The 27,740-nt window shown below is 48.8% G+C and overlaps 1 protein-coding gene across 3 annotated transcripts; it reads right to left on the bottom strand.

The window, feature by feature from the left end:
- On the bottom strand, nucleotides 1-27,580 carry RGS9 (regulator of G protein signaling 9). Of its 3 annotated transcripts, none has more exons than XM_009902666.2 (17): nucleotides 27,433-27,580; nucleotides 23,399-23,495; nucleotides 20,400-20,450; nucleotides 20,121-20,227; nucleotides 19,358-19,409; nucleotides 17,999-18,057; nucleotides 17,508-17,584; nucleotides 15,721-15,802; nucleotides 15,270-15,332; nucleotides 9,532-9,561; nucleotides 9,154-9,215; nucleotides 6,787-6,900; nucleotides 5,692-5,807; nucleotides 4,500-4,587; nucleotides 3,824-3,962; nucleotides 2,789-2,874; nucleotides 1-1,494 (listed from the first exon to the last, which is right to left on the bottom strand). In XM_009902666.2, the coding sequence occupies exons 1-17, from the start codon at nucleotides 27,493-27,495 to the stop codon at nucleotides 1,326-1,328; spliced, it is 1,455 nt and encodes a 484-aa protein (XP_009900968.2). In that variant the 5' UTR covers nucleotides 27,496-27,580; the 3' UTR covers nucleotides 1-1,325. The 3 variants fall into 3 exon arrangements, with proteins under 3 accessions (XP_009900968.2, XP_054026320.1, XP_054026321.1); XM_054170345.1 differs by having other exon boundaries at nucleotides 15,261-15,332; XM_054170346.1 differs by lacking the exon at nucleotides 1-1,494 and having other exon boundaries at nucleotides 2,802-2,877; nucleotides 15,261-15,332.
- Between the last annotated feature and the right edge of the window lie 160 nt (nucleotides 27,581-27,740).

Here is a 27,740-nt window from a genome sequence, read left to right on the forward strand (position 1 = left end):
TTCACAAGGGGAGGTACTTCCCTGGTACCTGAGGGCTCCCACTCACATCCAGCTTTCCCCACCTCCCATTTCCTGTAAAATCAGTGGTAAAAATGGATGGGCAACATGAACCAGAGTGAGGAAGCTTCTCCAGAACTCAGTGCTTCCCACCCAGTCCCTCTGCTTCCCCTACACTGGAACAAACATGGAAGCTTTTCCACCCCCTCAATTCCCTTCACTGGCTTTTCAGGAATCTTCCCACTTCTGGTAATCATTGCCCTGGTCCAGACATGCTGGAGTTTCCCAGCAAAGCCTGGAATCTCCCTGTACTCTTTAGCACTATTTCTGGTTACCTCATTCTAAAGGGCAACCCACTACCTAAAGTTGAAGCCAGCTCTTAACAGCTCTACCCTGCTTCTTCTCTGCCTCTAGGCTACAAGTCAGGGACAACTGGCACTGCCTCCTGCTGGGGTTTTTAGCAACAGAAAATAGAAGAGCAGGAAAAAGACAAGACAAGAGGTAGGATTTGATAAAAGAAACACAAAGCCATGGCTGCAGCTCTCCAGCCCTCCTGCAGGCTCTCCACACGTGCACACCAAGGTCATTGTGCAGGGAAGTCATGGGGAAGGAGCTGAGCTTTCCAACTGAACATCTCCAGCTCACTAGGGAGGGGGGAGTTGGGAGCATCATTAAAATTCAAAAGGTCAACTTAAGCCTTCAGAAATGCTCATCCTACTGTTCTCACGAGTCTACCCCAATCTTCTGCCTGTTGCACTGGCTAGGAGGGGCAGGATACCTGAAGAGAGGCTACAGTCCTCAGAGGGTGCCCAGGGTGCATCCCTTAGCAAGGTCCACATCCCCCTGAGAGGGTGGACACCAGCATGGGCACGCTCTGAGGTAGGCCACCTCACCCTGCTCCCTGCAGGGTCATTTACCTCTGCTCCCACCAGGAAGGATAATTTGAACCCAGAGGACTGAGATGGCAAAGCTTTACTCTGCCTTATGCCATTCCACCTCCCAGAGGAGCAGGAGGCAGGGAGAGGCAGCTGGGCTGCACAACCTCCTTCTCCTCCTCGAGGCAGCCAGAAGGCATCTCCCCTTTGAGATGTGAAAGGAGGGAGCCAGGACCCTGTACTCCGAGTCCGGCACAGCCAGCAGCCTGGCTCCACCAGCACTGACATGCTTGGGAAGTGACATCTGCTGCTCCAGAAGCCATGGCAACGTGCAGGAAACAGGCTGGTGGCAGAGCCGGCCCGGGAAAGCTAAAGCAGCACTGACACCTTCAGGAAGGGGAGACGAAGCTCAACACCAGCCTCGGCTTGTCTTTGCCCTGCAGGGCTCAGAGCCTACTTGGGAGGGTCCTGCTTGAGCTGGCTCCTGCGATCCAGCTTGCTCATGACCTGAGTGATGTCCACGGTCGTGGCAGCTTCTTTAGCTTTGGCCTCTTCCTCCTGCTGCCTCAGGATGATGGGGCTGGGGCTGGAGCGGAGGTGACGGCGTCCAAACAAACCGGAGCTGGGCAGACAGTGAGAGAAAGAAGCAGAGGGTTACTGAAGAGCAGGAAGGCACCAACCCCTCATCCCTGCCTGGTAAGCAAACTGACCAGAAGGGCAAGCTCAGACAGAAAAGGATGTGCCAGTGTCACTGCACAACAACAAGGAAGCACAAATGCAGATGAGGTTTAAAGCAGGACTTGGTGACTCAATGTCACATTGCCACAGAACTGCTCCAAGTGTGAAGTCAGACCCATTCCTCGTCCTCCTGAGGGACTCCAGGGCCAGCAGATCATCAGGACATGACTGTAAGCATCTGCATGTAACTAACACTCAGTGTGAAGCCAAACAACTGCCATTAGTAGAACTTCTTCTGTGCCCTCAGTAGGATCAAGATAGTGACCGGTGTGGGTGTCTGTGACAACCCCAAAACCCACTCATCACCTGCTTCAGCAAAGCCACTACTAGCAGCAATGGAAACAAGGGATGAGGTACTGGCTCTTGAGCTCACCCAGGATGTAGAGTATTAAGTGTCCAGAACAGGCACTGACAAAAGCCAAGGCAGTCACCAAGGGTCAACCAGCAATCTGGCAGTGACCTTGTGATGTGTGGCTCAGGGGAAAATTAACCAAACCCCAGGCAAGTCAGCAGGAGGGTTTTTCCCCACTGACTTGAAAAGGGCTTTAGATGAAACAATGGTGTGAAAGTCCACAATTCCTCTTTCTTGCTTGCTAGTTGATAAGTGGAAGAGGAACAGAGAAAGCAGCACCAGCACCCAGTCTGGCTCTGACACTGCACACCCAGCTTGAACAGCAACTGCAGTTCAAGTGGCCTGAATTTGCTACACAACCTTCATCTCAGTCTGCAAAAAGCCACTTCTAGCCTGCCCCTTCTAAAGTTGTCTACCATGTGGCAGCAGTTACCTGCAGGTAAGATGCTGTGTGGCTGCTCATCACCTTCACCTCACAGCTCTGTCCAGCCAGAGCTGGGCAGAACCCATGGAGGGGTCTGCAGTGGTTCTGGCTCCCCTCTGGCAGCAAATGTTTCATGGGTGGCAGCTTTCCCATGCCCAGTACACAGTGCTCTCTCTCCTTCCAGGAAAGGAACCATGACTAATTCCACAGTCACAGCCTGCCCCAGCAGACCCAGGCTCACAAATCAACAGCATCATCAGTCTCAAAGCATCTTTGCAGCAAAAAAACTTTCTTTAGCTAAGCTAACACCTAGAACAGAGTCATTTTGCTGCAGTTCAGGCTTTTTCTCTCCTTGCTACAGCAAGAAAAACAAATCCCACAATGCCACCCAGTTTCACTTGCCTTTTTTTGACAGTCTCTTGAGGCACAATAGCCTTGGCCAACATTTCCTTGTATATTGGAGACTTTAAATAGCGGCCATAGGAGTCCTACTAGGAGGGGGAAAAAAGAAGAGAAACTGGTAGTTATGGGTTGAAAACACCCTTATTAAAATCACCACCAAATCCAGCTGCTCAGGAGCCAGGCAAGCTGGGAACTAGGCCATCCTCCCTAGCCCAAGGGACTTTGCATCTTGCAGCCTTTTAAACCAATAGCCTTTCATCTTGGGGTAACATTCCTAGGATCTTCCATCTCACAGTAAAGCTTCCCAGGTAAGACCCAGACCAAAAGGCCTGAACTGAGCTTAGCCCAGGTGAATGGTGTTTCACAGTCATTGCAAGGTGAAGTGGAGGAAAGAGTATGGTTCTGCTGCTTTCAGGGTCAGTGTCCATCAGCTGCTGCCCTGGCCCATGATGCTCCTTCCTGCTAAGTGTACTTTGTGGGGCTCAGAAGGTCATTTGTAGTCATCATGATCTAATGAAGGCAATGACACATTGCATGCTGACAGCAGCCCACAGCCTGCTGCACCAGTAAGACCTCAAAAAGGGTGTCCCTCAGTACAACCTGAGATGAGGCACACCTAGTTGTGCTCTTGGTACAAAACTCTTGCAGCTGCTATTCCCAGCTTGCTATTCCCTTTCCCATCACTGCTGAAATCCATCTGGATGCAAGCATCCCACCCCAAGGATACCTGATGGGGCACAGAGAGCGATACTAAGTGAAAAGCTTCATTCAGGCTTTGAATGAATGAGTGACCAAGGTGATATTAGAAAACAGGACTTCCAGCACCCCTCTGACCTTCACCACCTTGGGGACATGCTGCCTTTGAGGGAAGAAGAAACCTAAATACAAAGATCTGAGCCAGTGCTTGCTTCAGTCAGCAAATCTGAGGGACTCTCAAACAAAGGCCACTTGAAAGTGACAGCTGATAGCACACAAAGGCAGGGAAAGGCCCAGAGACCTGGAATCCCCCTAAGGCTTTGGAAACAAGTAACAAACCTTTTTCATCAGCATGTAAATGTGGGTCTGAGCAGCATCTAAAACGTAACGATGAGGGTGCTTGAGGCCTTTGACAGTGATGCCCATTGTTGTGCCATCAATGTTAATCCAGCGCCTTGCCCCTGGAGCCAGGAAGAGCCTGAAAGGAGAAGAAACCAACAGTGCCTTTAGCAATTGGAGAACTCCTGGAGGTTCCTCTGGCTGTGTATGAAAGGAAAAGTCCCTTCAGCTCCTCACTACAATTTGCTGTCCTGATCTTGGGCCATCTCCTCTTCAGCAGTGCCACACCAAGTCACTTCCTTGTCCACTGGTAACACACAATATAAACCAAATTTCAGCCCAGTGGAAGCAATAAGGGGTCTGTTCACTAGCAGAAAGGTCTCTTCACTCTCCTCTTGGCAGCCCAAGGCCTTTGCTCTTGCACACCTCTATTTAAATGAGATGTTAAGAGCTCAATGTAACAGTGGAGGAGCGAGAGAAGTGACCATATACCAAAACAATACTTAGGCTTTCAACTTCAACAGCTCCTTCCTTACATGGAGACATACAACACTCACATTTGATGACAACTTACAAAGAAAAGACTCAGAAATAAATCATTTGGGGAATGATGAGTGGAGGAAAGTGATGGGACTGGTGTACAAAGGGTTTAAGGATGTAAAACTACCACACTCACTTGTAAATTTCTTCTGCTTTTTCTTTGACCTTGGATTGGTCTCCATACTTGAGGTCCTCACAGGCTTCCCAGAAGCTCAGATTCTCTCCTGCAGGCAGCAGAGTGAGGAAAACACAATCCCATTTATCACCTCCTAAACTGAACTTTTGTTTGCCTCAACAGGTATTGGCCCCAATTCAGTCTCCCCAGTTCTTACAGCCATCTTGATAACCCCCAGAGGAGTAAACCAATTTCTTCCCACAGCTCCAACCAGAATCACAGAATGTTAGGGGCTAGAAGGGACTTCTGGAGCTCATATAGTCCAACCCCCTTGCCAAGGCAGGTTCACCTAGAAAAGGTCACACAGGAACAAGTCCAGAGAGGTTTTGAATGGCTCCGGAGATGGACACTCCACCACCTCCCTAGGCACTCTCTGGGAGTGGTTACTCCACACTGGGAGTGTCCTCGGTTGTATTTTGTGTCCTGTGCCACTAGATGGTATTACATGCTCTGGCTGCAGAGCAGCCTCCAAAGGCACCTCCACTGCCTTTACAGAATCACAGAAACATTCATGTTGGAAAAGACCCTCGGCATCATCAAGTCCAACCCATAACCCTACTCTGCAAGGTTGACCCCTAAACCATACCCCCAAGCACCACATCCAAACGACCTTTAAACGCACCCAGGGTTGGTGACTCAACCACCTCCCTGAGCAGCCAATTCAAATGTCTGACCACTCTTGCTGGAAAAATTCTTCCTAATGTCCAGTCTAACCCTGCCCTGCTGCAGTTTGAGGCCGTTGCCTCTTGTTCTCTCACTAATGATAGTAGACATGATATCAGTAATGACAGAAGAATGACAGTATGAGAAGAGCCCAGCACCAGCCTCTCCACAACCTCCTTTCAGGTAGCTGTAGAGAGCAATGAGGTCTCCCCTCAGCCTCCTCTTTTTCCAAACTAAACAGCCCCAGATCTTTCAGTCAATCTTCATAAAATTTATTCTTCAGGCCCTCCCCCAGCTTCATTGTCCTCCTCTGCACTGGCTCCAGCACCTCAATGTCTCTCTTCTATTGAGGTGTCCCAAACTGAACACAACATTCGAGGTGTGGCCTCACCAATGTCACTGCCTCAACTCACAGCACCTACTGCAAAGGCAGGGATTCATGAACTCCCACCACTGCTGTGGGACAAAGACAGAGACACAGCAGACCCACCACTGAACTCCTTCTTCAGGAAGAGCTGGAAGTTCTGCCTCCCTTTGGGGTCCCGGATCAGCTCGCTGAAGTTGAAGGCCCACCGCTCCACCCGCATTCTGGTGGGGATTTCCACCCTGCACAGGGTGAAAACAAAGAGCACTGCCAGCTTCCTGCAGCCCAGCTCCTTGGTAGGTTCATTAAAACCAAAATGCCCTTTGCTGGAATGCCAAGAGACTTCCCAGCACTCTCTGTTTTTCAGAATGGCTGTAATGAGCTCCTAAAGTCAGCCCAGCCCACCAAGTAAGCCGGGATTCAACAGATTGGTAGGCAGTGGGATGAGAATTTACCTTGGATTTACACTGCTCTCACAAATGACAGCCCAACTTTGCTGGTGGTTTGAATCAGACCCATTCTGAGAAGCCCAAAGCTTTGCTTCTCATCAAGGCACCCTGTGGAGTCCCTTTGGGGCTGTCTACTGAGATTTCTAAGAGGATTGCCAGTCTCAAATGAGAACCAGTAACATGTTGTGTGCTTCAAACCCAGAGGTGCCACTGGATAATTAGCAAATAATATCTGAATGGAAATCCAAGGCAGAGCTCAGAGAAAGGATAGACCACCAGTATGTGCCTGCAATCCACTCTCTCAGAAAGCAGCCTGAGGTCTGTGCAAAGGCCAAGGGCCAGTAGTTGAACTTCGAATTTCTGTCCCACTGGCAGCACTGAAATTAGCAAGGCTAACTCTGAATCAAGTGCTGTACCTGAGGGAAAGTGCTTATATCCCATTCCTGTGGCAGGAAAAGTGGGCTTTATTCACTCAAGGGGAGGATTAGAGCCACTCAGCATGGGCTGAGTGCACACTCCCATCAGCAGTTCAGGGATCTCTGTCATGTTAAGGAAGGCTCCTCTTGAAGGAGATATTGCTGGGAGTTCAGCATAGAGTATTCCTAAGAGGCAGTTTCTTTAGCATGGCCAAGTGATGTCAGAAAGGGAATGTTTCCCTGCTCATGATCAGAGACCAGATGCCATGACAAAAATCAGAGGTTCCTTTTTCTGATGTCTATCAGTGTAAAGGTCAGGGTAAACCACAAGCTGCCGAAAGAATACAAACACATACAGCTTTGCATTGAAATCCCAGAAGTCAGGGTCATCTGTAATCCAGGGGTTGCTGGGGAGACATCCAGACAGGATAGGATCACTGGAGAGGAACTGCTCAGAGTACTTCACAAGCCTGCAAGTAAATCCAGCAAAAAAATAATCAACCCACTGATTTCCAAGCAGAGTGGCAGCCACCCTGGCTGCACAGACTATGGAGACCTTCAGAGGTGCAGCCCCGCCAGCACAGGGATCTGGAATGTGCCCTCTGCCTTACTAGAGAAATGGATTCATTAGCACACTTAATCTTTTCCATTTCCCAGCAGTAATCTCCTGGTTGTCTTTCAAAGCAGTGACTTTGCCAGCTCAAGGGCTGGGAGATACAAGACTCTCTTCCATTTCAAGTGGGACTAAGCCCCTAAACGGCTTCTGTCTCCTTCTCCAGCCAACTGGCAAAGGTCTGATCCTTTGTGACACACATTAGACAGAGGAAAGTGCCGGAGAAGAGGAAAGCAAGTGGTGTTTTCACTCAGGGTGGGCTCTTCACAGCCTTCCCATGGGCTGTGGGAGAACCCAGGGAGCTGCAGGAGAGGTGAGGGAATGCTGAGGGCACATCCTGGCTTCTCCTCTCTACCACTCACCTACCACATGGCTCATTCCTCTGCAAATGGCTCTGAGGGCTCGGCACAAAGTAAAAATGTCTCTCTCCTAGCGGGAACCAGACAAACACTTCTACCTTCTAAGTTGGCCAGACTTGTAATTACAACCAATTTCACTAATGTCCTGGAATTTTAGCTTTCTCCTCCCTTTTTCATTCTTAAAAAAATAAATAAATAAATAAAAAATAATTAATCTGGTTTCTGCATTTCAAATCCCTTCCAGGCCAAAACTGCTTTCATGTGCTGGAAGCTGGGAGCGCACCGTCCAAGGGCCCATTGCTAACGGGCACCTTGGCATGGATCCTGCAGCTCTACAATGGGACTGCACAAAGCACAGTGCAGGTTTGGCAGGGAGTGCTCGATCCTATCTTCCTCCCTGGAAATGCCAAGGCACTCAGCACCTGCAGCCTTTCCTCCAATCCATACGTCTTAATCAAGCTACAAATCTAAACCTGTCAACTCAGGTAGCACTGCTCCGTCCTTTTAATGATCAGTGCTTCACAGCTCCTCCTAAACCTGAGATGCAATGCTGCTCATCAATAATAATTCGAGTTGGACCCAGTCCTGCAGCTGAGATGGAGATCCGAACTTCCTGGGGATTTTTCGGTCTAGGTGACAGGACATTATCCCATCAGAAGACTAGAACTAATGAGGGGAAAAGCTCCACTGCCAAACAGTTAAGCACCACAAAATTCCTGGAAGGTAGCCAGGTCTCTCCAGCTCACAGATGGAAAAAATGGAGGCAGGAGAGTTTTAAGTGACCTGGGAGTCAGTGACAAATGAAAGGAGCAGAACTGCTGCTGCAAGCTGTGGTTCTCAGGAGACAGTTGATTCCCAGACTCTTCCATTTCATTCACCCCAACTGTCTTCTCCCAGGAACAGGCCTAAGCACCCTGTTTATCTTGATAGGAATCTCTGGGTGGCAATGGCTATGTAAATCAGACTGCTGGGACGGACTGCAGCTCTGGCAGCTGGCCAGCTCAGGAGATTCCAGGTAAGAAATGCCTGTGGCAAGCACACTAATAGCCAACTTCAGGACCGGGGGCTTTGCACTTCATTGGCTTTATCAAGAATCTGATGAGGAAACATTCCCACTGAGAAGAGGAATTGTTAATTAATTGCTTGGACATTGATGGAGAGGCATGTGCTCCTTCCTAACACAGAAGGAGCAGAGGCTTCCCCACCCCTGCTGCTTTTTGGTGTGTGTCAGCTCCTGGTGAGCACCACCAATGAGCCAAAACAGTCATTGGGGCTGAATCCAGCCCAGCAGGCTGGGGACAAGGGACAGGTAGGTCAGTCTGTCTCTGCTGGTTACTCATCCTGCACAGGACAGACACAATGGTGCATGCTCACAAGACAGGCTCTGCACAGCTGCTTTTCCAGACTGCAGAGCTGTGCTGAGTCCCAAGCCCAGCCCTGCCCAGTCTGAATATCTCTTGATTTCAGAGGGAATCTCAACCAATAGGTTGGTGCTGCTCTGCAGACTTCCATAGCAAAGCTCTCCTTAGCTTCACGGGAGCCTTTTCATCATGACTCGGGACTCTGATCCTTCCTCTGCCTTGTGTCTCCTGACCCAAGCAGGGCAGCCAGACAGCACAAACACTGTGTGTGGTCACCACATCCATTTCCCTGACTGAGTCACCATCTCTGAGCAGAGAGCTTCATCATCTCATTAGGAGATAAGTGCTGAAGACTAATTAATGTGTGGACAGAAGGAAATCAGGACTTACCCTCCAAGAGAGACAGAAGATTTCACTCTGGACTTCATGATGGACTGCTGATAGTACATGATCTGAGAGAGATCAGACATGGCCACGGTTAGGAGCAAGAAGATCTGAAGGCACAGCTGTCTCTATGTGAACCTCAAACATGCTCCCTCCCAGGGGCTAACTACAACAGATAGAGACACTGGAACAGGTTGCCCAGGGAGGTTGTGGATGCCGCCTCCCTGGAGGTGTTCAAGGCCAGGTTGGAAGAGGCCTTGAGCAACCTGGGCTAGTGGGAGTTGTCCCTGCCCATGGCAGGGGGATTGGAATTAGATGATCTTTAAGGTCCCTTTCAACCCAAACCATTCTATGAATCCATGAAGCAAGGGAAGGACAACTTACCTCTCTCCTATAGACCTCCATTGTTTTTTTCTGCAAGACAAAGAAACAGAAGCCATGAAATGGAGCTGGATGCTTTCACTTGCCCCTCTCTGAGCCATGAAAAACCCACTGCAGGGTGTCTGTCATGCAGCCCTCTCCAATTAATTGTCATTACAATTTAAATAAATAAATAAATAAAAATCAAGCAGAGCAGCTCAGCTAATCAAGGTATCATCAAAGCTAAGAGCATCCACAGGCTGCAAATTGTTCCATTAGCTGCATTTACTGCTTAGCACTGCTTCTTCCATCACACCCTGCCTGTGTGCCTTCAATTAAGAGGTTATTCTAATGGAGCTAAAATAGATTCGTTTACGAGACACAGATTAGATCACTCAATATTAGCTGAAGGAGACAGGAACCAACACATTGCAAAACATAAACACCACAATTAAAAGCCTCAGAAGCAGGAGCTGCTGTGCAAAGGGTGCTTACGTGGTGATGTGAATAGCTCAGGCTGTGTTACATGTCATCCACAAACGAGCAAGCAATTGAAGGCAAGGAATTAACTGCAGGGTGTTTATTCAGGCAGCTTCCTTTGAAGCACAGTTACTTTGTGTGAAATAAACTTGAGGAGGGAGAGGGGGAAAAGACAGGGATACCCCAAAGTCAGCCTTTAAAGGGTTTCACTTCTCCATCTGCCATTTTAGCCAACAAAAGCCACACCAATCTGCAGCCCAGAACTGTCCTAACCCCGTGGCAGATGTGGGGCTGCAGAGAGCCTTGAGAAATGTGGTTTGTGAGGGATGAAGCATCTTGTGTTGAATGCCACAGGCAGCCTGCTTCTCCCAGGAGGAGTAACTTGGGTACTGGGGAGATTCCCACTGGGCTCGAGAAGAAAGTTTTTCCTCATGAGAACAGCTGGAGATTGGAATCATCTCCCAAGGGAAGTGGTGGATTCCCTACACTGGACAGTTTGGAGACAGGGTGCTGGGCCAGCCCATTTCAACTGCACTATCAACTAGGAAGGCTGGACCAGATGATCCTTGGGTTCCCTTCCAACCTGGCATTCCACACAGACATGATTTCTTCCTCCATTTCTGCAATGTCATCTCTGTCTGAAGATGGACTGTAGAAATGGAAGGCAACAAAAATAATCACCTGCCTGCACAGAGAAACTCACTGCCATTACTGTCCTGGAAGCGTCCCCTTTAGAGAACCTTCTGCTTCAGAGTAGCTATTTCCTCCACAACAGGAGTTCACTATCTTCTTAGGGAGCCCAAGATACAAACCAGGCTCCAGCAGATTTACAAGTGCCAGCTGAACTGTTCCATTTGATGGAACTTAGGTGTGACCAGGGCATTTATTTTAGGAAGATCAACACATTAAAATCATTTGACAGATCTAAAAGGCCTCTTGTTGCTTCCTCTATTTGGTCAAGTGGGTGCCCTGGACAGGCCTGGAGCAGCAGGGTGAGGAGAGCTAGACGCTGGCACAGTGGCTTGAAGGCAGCTCACGTGGTGGTTGTGTAATCTTCTAAAGGGGTCTTAGAGGCAGGCAGCACATCACACACACGAGACAAACAGCTGGTGGGAGAGAGAAAAAGAACACAGTAAGTGAAATGTTACAGAGCAAGAAAGGCATGAACTAAAACAGCAGCACAACAGAAAAAAATGCATGTGGGCAAGTGAAAAAAATCAAAGCCAATGCTATGTCTGCAGACAGGGAAAGATTTCTCTTTAAAAATGCATCCTGCACCAAGGATCTCCTCCTGCCACAGCCTGAGCCCTCCAGAGAGCTGGTCCTGGGAAAATCAGGGAGGTTTGGTGGGCTGCTCCAGGGTGGAGAAGGAATTTGCCAAGGCTCACACACAAAAGGGTCTATGGCACAAGAAGGGCTGAGCACCAGTGAGCAGTGGCACACACTGGACTGGAGTAGAATCAAAGAGGAGCCCAGCACTGAACACTTTACTGTGGGCTGCAGGTGCTGGCTGTGCTTAGCCCTTTCCAGTTCTCAAATCCACAGTAACTGGGAAGGATCTCAGCTGTTTCACCTCAAAGCTGCACAACATTTCATTTCCCTTTCTCCCACAGTGCTCCCCTGAGCAGTTTCCAGCTTTGCTGCCGGTACAGGGACCCTGAATACTATGTCCTGTTGAGCACAGACAGTTATCCCTATCCTTACCTCCTGCCACTGGCAACAGCAATGACAAAGTGCCTTCTACAGCCACCCACCCTCCCTCATTTGGAAGGAAATAATTTTTGGAACAAAGGAGCCATTTCTTATAATGAGATTAATTTTGCAATGCCCTTAACGAGTGACTTATCACAATTACCAGAGCTAAGCTCCCCAGCCCTGCAGGCTTCAAATCAAAAAGGCAATTAGTGAAAGACTTTGGTCTGTCTCAGGCAAGTGCCCTGTGCTGTTAAACATCCTCCACCCTGAGACAGGCAGCAGCACTTGGACACCCTGATGGCCCCACCACAAAGCTCACTTGGGAGCCAGCCAGGACCTGCCCAAGAGCCTTGTGGCTGGAGCTGATCGACACAGCTGAAGCCACAAGCTCCTACAAAAGCTTGGACATCTGCTGATTCCCAGCTAACCATTCCCATGGACCTTTCTCTGCTCTCCCAGTGGGTCTTCCTGACCACATTGTGGAGATAACAGTTATGGCCATCATGTTTTTGCCTCTCTGGCCACCATTCAGTGCTTATAGAGGCCACAAACAGTTGGACAACAGCTTTTGTGTGTGCCCAGAGGAGCTGAGAGGGAAGAACAAGCAAGGCCACTGTTACCCAGAGCTCATTTGGGGCCAGAACACTGTAAATCACACTCTGCCCTGGGCTCCCTCTGCCCATGCACACAGTTCAGCAAGCTGTGGTGATGACCATGGGGATCACCAGCAGCCAAGCACAGCTCAGCCGTGCCCCAGAGCAAAAACCTGGTAGCACAGCCCCTCTGCCCCTGCCATGGCAAACAGCACTCCAACATGCACACAGTCCTGGTTCTGCACACACAGAGTCTCAGAATCCCAGAATGAGGGGGTTGAATGGGACCTGTGGAGGTCCAAAGGAGGGACACTCACAGCAGGTGGCCCAGGATCAGTGTTCAGATGAGTGTGGAATCTCTCAAGAGAAAGAGACTCCACAGCCTCTCTGGGCAGCCTGCTTCAGGGCTCCTGAACCCTCACACCACATGTTCACATAGAGACTCCTGTTTGTGCCTGTTGTCCCTTGTCCTATTTCTGGGCACCACTGAGGATTCTGGCCCCATCCTCTTAGTCCTCATCTCTTAGGGAGGGATAAACATTGATATAATCTCCTCTGTCTTCTCCAGGCTTAAAGACATGCTCCAGTCCCCTCAGGCAAATTCAGATGTCCAGCATAAGACCAGCTCAACGTGCTTGCAGCCCAAGATCTGGAGATCAGCTCTGTAACATATGCCCAGTTCTGTGCAAATTGCTTGTTGTCCTCCATCTTCTTTATTTGCTTCTGACTCTTGTTTCAACAGATGTGAGGGATGCAGCAGAAGGTATGTGTGCAGCAGGCAACCAAAGGGACAAATAAAATGGCAGGGATGATATGTGGCTGATTTGCTGCATACAAGAAGCCAAGGCACTTTCCTCAGTAGTCCCTGAATCTAGGGCAGTGATTTTTGGCTAAGCTAAAGGCACCTTTAAGAACGACTCTCTGGTTCCAGAAGGCAGAAGCAGCTGAGTGTGTACTTGCAGGGGAATCAGCAGGCTCTGGCAGTTGCCTGGTAACTCTCTTAAGCAGTGAGGCTTGATCATGAGACCTGGGTAACAAAAGGCTAAAGCATCCCTTAATTAGCTGTTCAATGGATGGCTACTTCTGCCTTACTCCTCCTGCCCAGCTACAACTCCTAATTCATTACAGCCTCGAGGGATGCCTATGGGTCAGCATTAAAAGTTCCCTTCAAAGGAGGGTGAGCACCTGTTTGTACCCAGAGGACTCGATCAGCGAGGGAGGGGGCAGCCCACCAAAGGGCCTGCAGCAAGTGAAAGAGATGTTCATGCCAGTATCAGCTTCCAAGAAGTCGTTCTGATGTCAGAAATTAATTATCACCAGGAATATTTTCCTTTCTCGGCAGTCAAGATGAAAGACAACTTAATTGGCCAAGAAAATGAAGCCAGACTGAAGGGGAACAGAGGCACAAATCAAATAAATGGGTGCTCCATTCATGCACTCCTTTTCTGCTCTCATAATTTCACCTGTGTCAGAGCCAGAAGCTGGGCTCACAGAAAACATCAGTAAAGCTGTGCACTGCCTTCAGCAGGGTTAAGGTGCAGCCAACAAAGCACAACCCAGCTCAGGGTTTACCAGTAGAGCCTGGACCATCCTTTGTGCTCACCAAAGGCTGTTGAGCCACAGATGTGTGTGAGAGCAGCCAGCATAAAGCTGCTAGACCAAAGGTGGCCCTATGGGAGCTTCTGGGTGTCTGGTGTATGACAAAAGTGTATCTTGCTCTTTATAAAGCAAGAAGAGGAGCAAGAAGAACCTTCCCTCTTCAGCTCAGCCTCCAAAGAGGAAGCACAGCTCAGAGCCCAGCTTAAAGAAGAAAGTCAGTGAAGTCTCCCTGAAGCTGATGTCTTTTGGCTCACGTCCTCCTCAGCGTCCTTGACAACGAAGAGAACTGACCATTTCTCTTATGTCCAGGGTGGGAACTGAACAGAGATCCCTCAGCTCACAACTTCAGTCCTACCAAGAAGCTGGCTATGGGCTTAAAGAGCATTTGCAAATCTACAAACTGCTTCTCCACAACAGCTGTAAAACTGTGGGCGAGAAGTTGGCTTACTCCACTTTGTGTTCCACTCCCTTTCCACCACTCCTTTTCTCTTTAAAAATAAATAAATAAAGGTTTTCAGCAGCTGCTACTTATGGCACACAAAAATTAAAATACATCCCAGCCTTACATTTTGCTCATTTTCAGTCTCTATAGCAACAGAACACAGTTGGCCAAAGCAATTATCCTGCCTCTGGCTGCTGAGATGTTTAAAGGCTGTTACAAAAATGAGAAGTTGTGGGAATACAGTGAGTGTGATGACAGCAACATTTGCATTTAATTGCTGAGAGACTTCACTTCCAAATGAGTACTTTTAAGTGATATTCTATTTGTGCATTTAAAAGGGCTGATAGAGAAAGTGAAGAGCAGCTCCAGCTCCTCACCCACTCTGCATTTGTCTTACAGTGGACTCTCAACCAGTTACAGCCTCCATGGTTCATTGATTCTGCTTCTTTAGGGTTGAGCTAAAGAATATGCATTTTTAGGCAATATTTTGTGTGTGTCCTGCCCACCACACCAACTTCTTCATCATCTTGCCACACAATACCCTTTGGGAGGTTTTATTTTAAACCTGGATCTTACCTCTGATCCTTTTACACCCAACACAGCTCATTCAGCACTGACCAAAAGGCAGCAAAAAGCACCTGGAGACAGAGGATCCCTCAATTTGCTATCACTAGCAAAGAAAACATGTCCTGTAGCTAAAGATTCACACTAACTGGTGTGGCAAGAAAGCTGACAAAGTATTTTCAACCCTAAAGAAGCTGCCAAAGCCTATTTTGAGTGCCCCACCCCTGGGAGAATGAGACAGCTTCAACCTCTGGCCTGCTAGGATGTCACAGCTGAGCTGACTCAGCCCGTGGTGCCCAAAAACCACAGTCCCAGGCATATTGTCTGGATCCTCCCAAACAAATTCAGAAGGTGTGGAAGAAAAACCCAAGCTGCCTTACCTGGTTTACCTTATTTTCATTGGGATCCGTTACGCGGTCCACTCCGTACTCCAGGACGTCCAGCATGCCAGGCTGTTGGGAACAAGAAACAGCCACAGTTTTGTAACTCAGTGGTTTGAAAGGCTCTGCTTCACAGAAATGCATGAGGAGACCCCCAAGTCCCAGAGCAGCTTCCAGGCAGCTGTGCCCTGGGGAAACTCTGATTAGGATCTGGGAATGCTCTCCTCTAAGCATGGAGGCTGCAGCTGGACCTCCCTCCTTTGCTCCTCAGAGTAATCAAAGAGAAAGGTGATGTGGAGTCAGGACTGGGCTGGGCTGAGCCCTTCCCTGATGAAAGGTGACAGGGTGCAGAGCCCAGAGACCAAGCCCATGGCCTTTAGTATGCAGGAGTTTGTCTCAGGTGCCTGCAGGGTGGGCACCACCAAGGCACTAAAGCCACCCACTAACACCCTCTACTCACAGGAGTTCTGTTGACAAGCCAGTAGGCTCTCTCCTGGCAGTCCAGGGCATACCTGTCCGCTTTCTTTCGCTCCTTCCCTGCCCTGCAAAGCCAAGAACAGCATTTGACTCTCTCAAAGGAATTCATGAATGTTGCTCTCCTCAAACCAGTGGTTTAAGGAAAGGGACACACGTCCAGATTGCCCTGCCCTGTGGGTCCCAGCCTGACTGCACAATGCTCTGATGCTCACATCTTGCCCTGGCTAATTCTGGCCTGCAGACCATGCTGTTCACATGGCCACACATGACTGTAGCTTTTGAGAAATCACCACCTTCCTGAGCTCAGCTGGGAGCAGACACATCCTCTTTTAATTAGCCCTTTGGTAGCTTTATGCTAACAACCCAACTGCTTGTGGTCAGTCCTGCTGCCTCATGGTCTTTCCAGCTGTGATGTGCCCAGGCAGTATCTGAGGACTGCCAGGCAGAGATAGATCCTGGACACATCTCACAGGAAAGAGAGATATTTCTCACAGAAAGGATTTGGAAATGGTACTAAGCAGTGTTCCCAGGCAATAAAACCCAAATCACCTCTGCTATTAAAAGTAAGAAGCACTAGCATGGTTTGGGATTGGACCAACTAATTCTTTCCCAGACAAGTCCTGGGCAAAGTTTGGGACTTAGCATGGACAAGGGAGCGTTCCTAAAAGGCTGTGTTTGCATGTGGCCACCCTGCTGTGGTTAAGAGGGTGGATGCAGGCTGCTCTGTACCAGTCTGCCCCAGCATCATCATCAAACAGCCTCAGACATGTTTAATCCACCAGTTCAGACACAGTCTTGGTATCTAAAACTGCGTTTGGCATCTCTTAGCCCAAGTCTGACCTCAATTTACAAGAACAACAGTCTGGTGTTTAATGAGACAGTTATCTGATGAGCTGGATTCTGACTGCTTGGCTGTCATCCCAGAGCAGACAGAAACGCTGCTGAACAGCACAGGCAGTGCCTGACACACCAGGAGGTAAGAAAGGTAAAAGGAATCCACAGAAATAGGACAGCTCCTCTCTCCAAAGGTGGGATCCCATCTCATGTTCGCTAACTTTCTTGGGAATTTGAAGGATTCAGCTCCTAAACACCAAGCCACATTGGATGGATGCCCAAGAATGCACTTCAGAGTTTTCTCCAGAAGTCCCTGCTGAGAACATTGGCTGCTTCTTGATCCAGGCCATCTAGTTCAGCTGTGGGACATGTGCAAGCAGTGACTCAATCAGACCCAGAACAGGTCCAAAGTCCAGTGGCCTGATTCACACATGCTCATGAACACCCTTGAGCTAAAAGAAGCTGTCTCTAGTGAGGGTTTTCACACTCTAGCCTCTTCAGAGAGTCCCATCAGGTACAAAAATCAAACCCTGTCCTTGCACGTTCATGCACATGCAGAAATTGATTGCAAACGTGGCAGGAAATGCAGCTCTCCCCCCACCCCTCCTGCCACCTGTGCTCTCATATACCACAGCAGTTCCTCATCTTTGGTGGACAGATGCCAGGCAGGGAGAGAAATTCAGGTGCAGTGGGCAAGGGTGAGGTGAAATCCTTCACTCAGTATGTGAAGTGAACAAAGTTTGCTTGTTAAACAGAGGAACCCCAAGCTGACAGGAAAGGCAGGTTTGTTTCACAATCCTGAGGGGCACTTTTAAGTTCTTTCAAGGCTGCAGTGTATGTTTTTAAACTGCAGCTCAGCTGTTCACCCAGGCAGTGAAGTTCTGCCTCCTCATTACCCCCACAATGAGGCAACCAAAGGACTGCAAGTCAACTCACTTGTACTGCTCTTTGGCCTGCATAATGACAAAATCCCACTTGTAGTTTATTTTTTGATTGAGCATGTTGTAATGTTCCTGGAATAAAATAGCAACAACAACAAAAGGCAGTTAGTGTGAAAATTCTGGACAAGGCACTCCCGTGCTAGGCTTTGCTTGACTCTCCACAGCTTAGCTACCCCAGGCTGGCAACCAAGCCAAGGAATCTGGGCTGTTCTGAATGTAATTACATGACTTGCAAGAGTTCAAAAATACCACTGCAAGGAGGGCAATTATCCCTGCTAAAATGATTGCTGGCTTCAGAGTATTTTCCTGTACTTATTCCACTTTTTCCCTTACAAAGTTTTGGCTCTGGACACTGCAGGAGCAACACCTCATGCAACTGAAGAGGTGATTATTTTTTTATTTGCCATGCTCTATACATTAGCAACAGAAGGATAAAGCTGTAGCAAAGGAGGGGCTTGCAGTGGAACAAGCACAACCTCCCCTTACCTTTTCATATTCTTCCAAAATCCCTTTCCTCTTAATGTTCTTCTTTGCTAGGTAAATAGCTGTGGAGGGAGCAGCAGATAAGCAGTCAGTTAGACCAAGAAATCCAAGAACAATCACAATTTTACCCATATGACAAACACAGGAAGCTTTGTGTGTTACAACATCTGCCTGGACATGAGCTCCAAGCTCACTGAAGAAAAATCATCTTGGTGCTTTCATTTTGCTGCTGATGCTCGGTGGGATGGTGCCCAGGCTGGGAGTAGCCATGCAGAACATGCAGTGTTGTATCTTCTGCCAGCAGCTCCTCTGGGAACTAAGCCAGGGCTTCACAGGTCAAGAGATTCTGGAACAAATCTCTAAAGATGTTGAGATTCTTCAGAGTTTGTTCTTCAAGTTTTCTGAACACAGGCCAATGCATTGTTCCAAGCTCTATCAAAACCTTTCCAATCTAAAATGGACTTTTTTATTTCCCTGGAAGATCCTTCGTATCATGTAGATAAAAGCCACAGAGGACAATCTGGGTATAAACAAATCAGTCTCTGAACTGTGCAGCCCACAGGAGCAAACCAAGCTGATCAGCCCAACCTTCATGACCAGTGCTATAATGAAAGCATTATAAAGGCAACAGAAGATTGATAAAGGGCCATGAGGAGATACTGGAAGCCACTGTGCATTATAAAAGGAAAGAACCCCCCTGAATCATAGAATGGTTTGGGTTGGAAGGGACCTTAAAGATGATCCAGCTCCAAACCCCCTGCCATGGGCAGGGACACCTCCTACTAAACCAGGTTGTTCAAGGTCCTGTTCAAGCCGGATTTGAACATTTCCAGGGTTGCAGCCTCCACAACTTCTTCGGGCAACCTGTTTCAGTGTCTCACCATCCTCATGGTGAAGAGGTTTTTTCCTAATGTCTAATCTATATTGAGCTTCTTCCAGTTTGAAGCCATTACCCCTCACCCTACCATTGCAAGCCTTGATCCAGTCCTAGAGGAAGACAGTTTTGGGCTCAGGGCCAGGAACACACTTAAGTACTCAAGGAAATCTAACCTCGTATTTAAAAGTCTTCCCTACCCAGTAGAGTATTTCAGGTATGTTTCAGTCTGATGGGCCTTGGAGGAATGTAAGAGAAGTTTAAACACTTCCTCTCACCCAGGCCACCAGAAGGAGGTCACATCCAGAGCCTTCCCTCAGGTCAACATTGGTGAGGATTATTCACCAGACAGTGTGAAAGAAAATACAAGGGCTGGGCTCTGCATGTCGAGCAGACACAAAGAGGTGACAGCAAATAGGGTGCAGGACTGTGTGCCCACACACAGGCTGGCACTGTGCCACCTATACAGGCAGAGTGCTGTCACTTACCATAGTCTGTGTCATCAGCAGGCCAGCCCTGCACCGGCCAGAAGTAAGGGGTCTGTAGGGAAGAAAGGGTTTTGTTAGTGCACAGTAGCTGTGAACTCAGGCCAAGAGGTGCACAGCACCTTCCACAGTGGAGGGAGAGGAACATTCTCCTCTGCTCAGTGCCAGCTCACAGGGTGGTGCAGGACAGCTACAGCAGCAGCATTGAGGCCAGCAGGCTGCCAACCTCACAGCCACCCCTGCTCTGCAGTCAATCAACATGGCCAAGCTCTCTCTGCTGCCTGAGCATTCAGGCTGAGGGGCTGGAGCCTGATGTGGCACCGTGAAGGAAGCAGACTCCTCATTCTAAGTACCAACACAGGTATCCTAATTCCCCATCCTAGTAAGAACAGCCCAAGCAGGAACCTTGACAACATCCTGCTGTCACTCTGCTTTGTGTGTCCCCAGATCATTCCATTTTCAAGCAGCAATTCCATTTGCTACTGTGTTCCCAGGAAGGGAACACAGACTTGGAAGGAAGCACAGTTTGAAGTTGAATAAGCATGCTTGAGTTAGTTGAAGCAAGTACCACAGTTCCCCTGTAAACTGTAATCTGACACATGGAACTGGCAGAACTGGCCTGAGGCTTCTCTGAGGATCCCTTCCTCCTAGGTGGTCTACACAGCACAGCATCACCACTACAGCTCCTGGGGAACTGTCCCAGCTGCCTGTCTTCAAAACCAGTGCTGAATTCCCTCTCAATGGCTTTAGAGAAGATGCAACTCACTTGAAACCTGTACAGGCTGCCATCTGGCTTAAGGGTGAGATTCTTTGGCTCCTGAAGAGGGTAGATGTATCCATATTTGACAAACAGGTCCCCCAGGTGAAGTGCCTCTGAAAATAGACAAGGCAGAGGTTTTGGTTGCACAGAAACACTGTGCTGGGATTTTAAAGTGAGCTGCGACTCAGGAGAGAAGGATTCATCTAAGAGGTTTTGTTTATGGAGACCTTGTGCAAGTTTCACAATGCAAAGCTGAAAAAGCTTCCATTTGACATTTCCACCAACCTTCCTGAGTGACCTGCAGGCGCTGAAGGATCCACTGCAATATATCATTACCTGTAAAACAAAGCAAATGTCAAGTGCTTGAAATTGGGAGTGTGCCAAAATCCCTGGGCAAAAATGAGAACCCTCCAGGCCTTGCCCCTCAGAGTGCTCTGGATCCCACCAAGTACACAGACACAGACCTCTTCTTGTAAACAGAATCATAGAATAGTCTAAGTTGGAAGGGACCTCCAAAGGCCATCTAGTCCAACCTCCTCTGCAGTAAGCAGGGACATTCTCAACTAGATCAGGTTGCCCAGAGCCTTGTTGAGCCTCATCTTGAATATCTTTAGGGATGGGGTCCAAACTATCTCCCTGGGCAAGCTGTTCCAGTGCTCCACCACCCCCATGGTAAAGAACTTGTTTCTATCATCCAATCTAAATCTGCTCTTCTCTAGTTTGAAGCCATTGCCCCTTGTCCTGTCACTACAGGCCTTTGTAAACAGTCACTCTCCATCTCTGTAATCCTTCTTGTAGGCCCCCTTAAGGTACTACAAGGTCATTACTAGGTCTCTCCAGAGCCTTCTTTTCTCCAGGCTTTCAAGCACACCACAGAGGAAAAGTGGAGACGAGATGCACTCCTGGTCTGTCACTGGCCATGCTGCTTTCTCCTCACCAAGCAGGCCCCTGGGAAAAGAAGCCCAAGGCAGGCAGTAACCTGAGGATGGCACAGCATGAGCGTGCAGAAGCACATGTGGCCTGAGCAACAATTAAACCCTTGGTATTGGCTTGGAAAGGACTTAAGCAATGCAGCAGCCTCCACATTTGAGAAGGGCCCCTGTTTTGTATCATTTTGTCTTGAAAGAGTCACTGCAAAGTATCTCCAGCTTCACAGAGCATGGTAAGAGACCAGCAACTGGTTCTCTCAAGTCCTTTTAAGAGCCTCAACTTTTAGTGCAGAAAGGATGTCCAAGTTTCAGATTCAAGTTGTAGTGGCAGCAGGACACAAAGGGAAACAAGATTTCTGCATTCACAAACAATTCATCTCTCCCAGCTCTTTTAGTGGAGTGTGACCAGTCCTACACATCAATCTCCAGCACTTTTATGTTCTGGGGAGAAAATTCCATTAACTCCCTTCCTCCTTCATGAACAGGTCAAAAAAAATGCACTCATCCCCTGCTCTGTTGCTGGTCTTTTCCTCCAGACATCCCTTAAGACTGCAGATCAAGGTGCTGACCTTTTCTTGACATTGCAGCGATGACTTAACTTTCTAATAGGGGCTCAGAGCTCTTATCCTACCACTTGCTTCCTGAAATAGATGAAATTAAAGGATTATCTCATCACTCATTTCTAGACAGTTCTCTCTGTAAGCATTTTCCCCCAAAGGTGAGCATTTCACAGAGAGGTTTTTTTTGCTTTTTCTCTTGTGAGCTATTTTACTGATGCTGAATTTAACCAGTTAGCTTCCTAACTAGTGAATAGCCAAGCTCTCTTCAGTGGATCTGCATCCACTGCTCTAACATCTCCACCATTCCCCCACTAAATGTGAATCCATCTCTTTTACAACACCCAGAAGCCAAACCTGTATCTGTGCACTAAAAATATCCTAACTCAGAGAGCGATGACCACCATGCAAGACCGTGCAGAAGCTGACTAGATTTTAGGGCTTATGCAAGAGGGAACCTGTAGCAATTCTGGTTAAGGGAGCAGAATAAAGCAGACAGCACACAAAGTGGATGAGTGTTGACAGGCATCTTCTCTTCACATCATGGACTTTTAGGAAGGGGAATTTTACACTGGTCAGACATCACGAAGTGCTTGTTCCCCCTGCACTTAGTCTGGGGGGCACATCGTCTTCAGGCCAGGAGGAATCTTTTCTGCAGCACTGCCTTAACTGCTCACTGACAGCTCAGGGAGACAAGGCCAGCTCCTTTGCAGGTGCAAAGCCCTCCTCCAAATTCAGCTGCACAACAGCTGCGTAAGGCAGGAAAGGGTCTGTACTGTACTGTATGGAGGGTGCTGCGGCTTCAGATGTCATCCAAGTTCTCCTTATCCTTCTCCTTACCCTTTCACTGACTGACTGTACCTCTGGGCAAGTGACTTCATCTCAGTGCTTCCTCATCTTTAAAAAAAAATAATTTAAGAAATGGGGCAAACACCACACAGGGCCTGCCAGGCTTGGCAAATGCAGTGGGGAAAACACGAATCTCCCTGGCTAAGTTGTCTCCGGAGTCGCCTGGAATGAGCTCACCGGTTTCAGGGGGAGTTTTTGTTCTGAATTTCAAAGTGCTGCAGAAAGACCAAAGCAGAAGGAAGAAACTTAGGTAGAGTATGTGTGAATATTTATAGTGGAGGATCCCTCACAAGAGCTTTAGTGGAGGTTTGAAGTGGAGGGAAGCAGAAGTACTGATAGTGCCCTGTGACAGGCAGAGAGGAGACTGATAAGAGCTGCCTGTAATGCCGTAGGTGACACAGCACAGCTCCCAGTACGCTGCTTCTTCAGCCTGCTTGAAGAAGGAGAAGCTGTCACTTAGAGGCAGAGAATGGGCTGAATAGTTCATTTCCTGTGTGCTGAATAAAAATTATCAGAAAACACTAAAAGGAGTCTAATTGTTTATTGCTTATTTCTGAGCTACCAACTCTGAGTCTGACTCCAGACTGCCTATTTAAATCAGATTGTAATATTTATCCCTACTTGCGATCCAGTCTCACTGAGACTATGACAGGTCTGGAGGCTGAAGCACCTGCTCTCCTCTCTTCTAAGAGGAAGCAAGGTCACCTAAGTCAAACTTGCAGCTAAAAGTGTGTGATTATCAACTGTGTCCCTGATTCAAAGAGCTAGGAGTGAAATAAGACCTAAGTGAGAGGAGATAAAGGCAGCAGGTTTGTCTCAAAGGACAGACAGCAAGTATTTATTGGGAACACAGGCTCCAGTATGCAGCCAGGTAGTGGTAACGCTGAGGTGGTCATGGAGACCACAAAAAGCTTTGCCCAGCCCCCCTCCCCTCCCACAAAGCTCTCACCTGTCACAGCATGTGGGATGTCTGTGACCATCACTGTCTGCGTCTGTGTCTTGATGCCCTTGTCTGGATTCTGCATCTCCATCATGAGCGCTTCAATCTGCAAAGCACGGGGACGATGGGGTGGATTACAGAAGTGGAGAGGAGGGAGCCCCAGGACCACCACAGCAGCCCAGAGGTATGCCATAGGAATGGATGCAATGGCCACAAAGTCCTCTCTGAACTTCACCTTGCCACTAGAGATGCCACCTCCAAACCACATCCTCTGTCACACTGACTCACAGTGTCACTCCCGCCTACAGAACACACATGTACAGCCAGGGTTAGCCCATGAGACAGGAGGTGACCCCTCCAAGAGAGCTGAGCTAAAAAATAAGAATAAATCTCCACTACCCATAAATTCTCCTCTCTGGCTCAGTGGCTCAGGAGAGGAAAAAAAAAACGAGGAGGAAATAAAATCTGTGCTTGTATTGCACAAATAATACCCCAGCTGTGCACAGACCTGTAGATCTTGCACCATGAAAATAAGCAATATTTTGGCTGGAGACCAAACAGCAAAGGTTCTTTCTGGTGTGCAGATAATAAGCAGACAGGACTTTAGAAGAGCAACAGGAAAAGCACACCACTTTGCTCTGGGGCTGAGCAAGAAGCTGCAGCCTGGGGGTGCTGAGAACAGCCTGTCCTTTGAGAAAGCACAGCCACCACCCCAGCCAAGGCTTTGAAAAGCTGGCCAAGGGCTGATTACAGTGGGGACCAGAATTTCCATGTGGGAAAGCAGGCTGCAAACACAGGAACAGAGCCCAAGTTTGTAGGAAGGAGGCATACAAGGGACCCTCCATCTGTTCCTGTGGATGGCTGCACCCACCCAGTGCGGTCTTAGCCCTGCCTATGGGCAGCAAAGCTCAATCCCTCCAGGGGCAGGGCAGAGACACCATCTGGAGTAAGTCACCATCCAGAGCAACTCACTCCTCTGTCTGGCAGCATTGCCTGCCTTTGATTCCTGAGGGATGTTGATGACTTGTTTATAACAGATTGTGTTACAGAGGATGAGTCTTTTACCCTCAGGGCCAGAATTCTTCTATTTCTGGTTCCCTATTATCTTTGATCTTTTGAAAGGATGAAGATTCACAAAGGTATTTTCCCCCTGTAATATCTGACTCCCTATTAGCACCATCCCAAAAGCACAAGAGACTCCTGCTTGCACTGAGGATCCTCTGCTCAGATGGGTGAAGTTGGAACAAGCTCCTCATCTCCTTATTTTAGATGATTGAGTGCCATGAGAGCATAGGCCTTGGGGAAGATGCTCCTCTTCTTGTCTTCTGCTCCCAGAGATAATTCACAACTGGTCCAACAGGACCAATTTGGTCTCTCCACACATTAATTTTGGGCTGCAAACCATGCATTTTGCTGATGAAAACTGTCTCTTCCTCTTCTCCTCAGGGGACACAGCTGATTAAGGTTTGCTGGTGATTAGGAGTTGCTATCAGTAGCAGCCTGGCATTGAGTGGCCAGGAGGCTTGGTTAAAACACAGTAGGAATATTGGCTGGCTGTGCTGAGGGCTCTGGCACTTCTTGTCACACTTTCAGCCAGGAAAGTGCTGTCTGGTTTGAGTTCTGTAGAGCCCAGAAGCCACTTCCTAGCACTGATTTTTGGGTGGAGATGCATGCAGAGGTAAGCATCAACAGGAGGACTGCTAAGAGCTTTGAGGTGAGCTCACCCCAAGCAAAGAGCCACCACAAGGAACAAGCCCCACAGAGGTCTCCCTTTAGATCATTTAAAATCTCTGCATGGAGGTGACCTCACTCTGAAAGCCACAGAAGAGACAATAACACAAGTGTCTGCCCCCATCTGATTGCAGGAAGTCTCTGGGTTCACCAAATGCAAATCATAGAATCATTAAGGTTGGAAAAGACTTCTAAGATCATCAAGTCCAACCATCAACCCAACATCACCATACCCACTAAACCATGTTTCAAATTGCGATGTCTGCATGTTGATTGAACTCCAGGGATGAAGACTCCATGACCTCCCTGGGCAGCAAAACTTGAACATGTAAATGATAAGAACAAGCATCATTGCAATTCCTGGGGCTTCCTCCCTGTTCTGACTCGCTTCTGTGCCAGTATTCTTCCCAGTAAGTTTAGGAGGGGACAAAAATAGAATAAAACACCATAAGCATTAGTTGTATTTCACAGACTAGCAAATGTTGCAAGGCCTTGGACAGGGCTCCCCAACTCCCCCATGGTTAAGCCATGAAGACCATGCTCTACATTCAGCCTGAGTCACGTAGAGCAGCCTCACAGCAAGTATGTAGCATTGCCTGCCACCCCCGAAGTAGCCCCCTTTTTTTTCCCCCTGTGTGACAGCAGGATTCGTGTGGTCCTAAGTTGCCTGCTGGAAAATCAGTGCATGGAGATCCATCACAACAGGGCTAGCAGCCCATCAGCAAGGTGGAAATCCCACAGAGCAAGCCCATCTTACAGTCTGTGTGTCAGCTATTGGCAAAGCTTGAGCACAGACTTACACAATTAAGAAAGCTCCTCTCTGGGATTTTAGCTCAGGGTAGATCTAAGCCTGTAAGGTGCTTGCTGGATGCATGCTGAGCACCATCAACTCTCACCACAGGCAACCAGTAAAAGATGCTGGATATTTGAGGACAGCTCAGAGGATGTAGCTGTCCACGCACAGACCACATTAGCATGGAACAGCTGAGGTTCCATCCACAGCTTCCCAAGGTCTAGAGAAAACAGAGGAGGAAGGAAAGCAGAGGTGATAGACAAAGCCTTTATCTAGAAGCTTGTTTTCCTGGCTCTAACAGGTCTTAGACTTGCCAAGCACTGCAAGTACTCCCACCCTCTCGCTGACAGTGTGTGGCGCATGCTCTGTGACAGCCACTCACTGCATTTTGATGGAGCTTCCCACCCGAGGAACTCAGAGCACTTTGCAAAGACTGCTGGGCTCCTCCAGAGCAGCTAAAGCACAGCTGCTAGAAGCTGTTTTCTCCAAGCACGCAGCTTCTCCTCTGCACCCACCCACACAGCTCAGTACAGAATCTGGCCCAGACTATTTCCTTTAGCAGGGCTCCCCAGCCAAATTTACCTCGAAAGACACAGCACCAGAGAAAATACCTTTTTATTTCCCCTAGTGCTTGTATTGCCAGGCTCATACCTTAGCACTGAAGAGCCCCATATTTTGCACTTTTCTCCACCCTGGAATCCTCCTTAGGTCACAGACCTTGCAGGAGAGCTAACTACACCTCAGACAGCAACTGGCTGGCTGTGCTTGTCAGTGGAAATTCAGTTAATTCCACTCAACAGGATAAGCCAGAGGCAGGAAAGGTGGGTGGGAGAAAAGCTAGCTTAACACCCTGCTTTTGAAAATCTGCGGATAGCAGTTTACTAAAAGCATCTACACTTTTGAATGAAAGATAGAAAAAAATACACCAAACGCTTTAGATATCACATCCAAAAAGCGTAGGTGTGCCTCTTCCCACGCTTTCAACTGGTTCTGGTCACAAATACGCTCATTTCTGAAGAAGTGGAAAGAGGATGAGGGCAGACAGTTGGCCACAACAGCTCCTCTGAAAGCAAACATCAAGTGGAAGTACACAAGCTGGACAGACTGTGGCCTTAGAGCTGCAGCTGATGGCTTTTCCCCTAAGAAATATTACACTTTTGAGGATATTTGGGGGAAAACGATAAGACAGGGAGACAATGTGTCAGAAGAATAATTCAGACGAGGCTAAACTACAAAAATAAAGGAAATTACAGCTTAATGTCCTCTGTGTCCCTCAGCTTCCCACCCTGAACTCTAGAGTCAGCTAGGATGCTGAGGGCTCTGCAACAGGTTAGAGCCCCAAACCCCCGGAGACGGAGCTGCCACCCCACACAGAGAGGCCCCAGAGGTACAAACATGGGGCCTTCCCGGTCAGCGCTGCCCCGGGCACCGCATCACCCCTCCTGGACACCACCCCGACTTTCCCCCGTGCTGATGCCCATCACGGTGCGGCTGTTCCCCGGCGCTTCTCAGCCCTCACCTTTTTCAGGAAGGCCATCCGCGGGCGGTAGCGCTGCCCCTGGTCGAGCCGGGTGACGGTCATGGTGCCAGACCGAGCTGCGCGGCGGTGCAGAACGAGCTGGAGTGAGCGGCGACCCCGACAGGACCCACCTGGCGGCCGCTAAGCCCCCCCCAGCCTCCACTCCCCACCGGGGGCGGCACCACCGCTGCGCGCCGCAGCCAATCAGCACCCGCGGCTCCACACTTATTTACATGAGGCGCGGGACCGCGCGGCTACCGCCTTGGGGTGCTCTTGGGGGCGCGCGCGCGGCGGGGGAGGGACCTGGG

This window comes from Dryobates pubescens, chromosome 20 (assembly GCF_014839835.1).
Source record: "Dryobates pubescens isolate bDryPub1 chromosome 20, bDryPub1.pri, whole genome shotgun sequence".
NCBI classification, from domain to species: Eukaryota; Metazoa; Chordata; class Aves; order Piciformes; family Picidae; genus Dryobates; species Dryobates pubescens.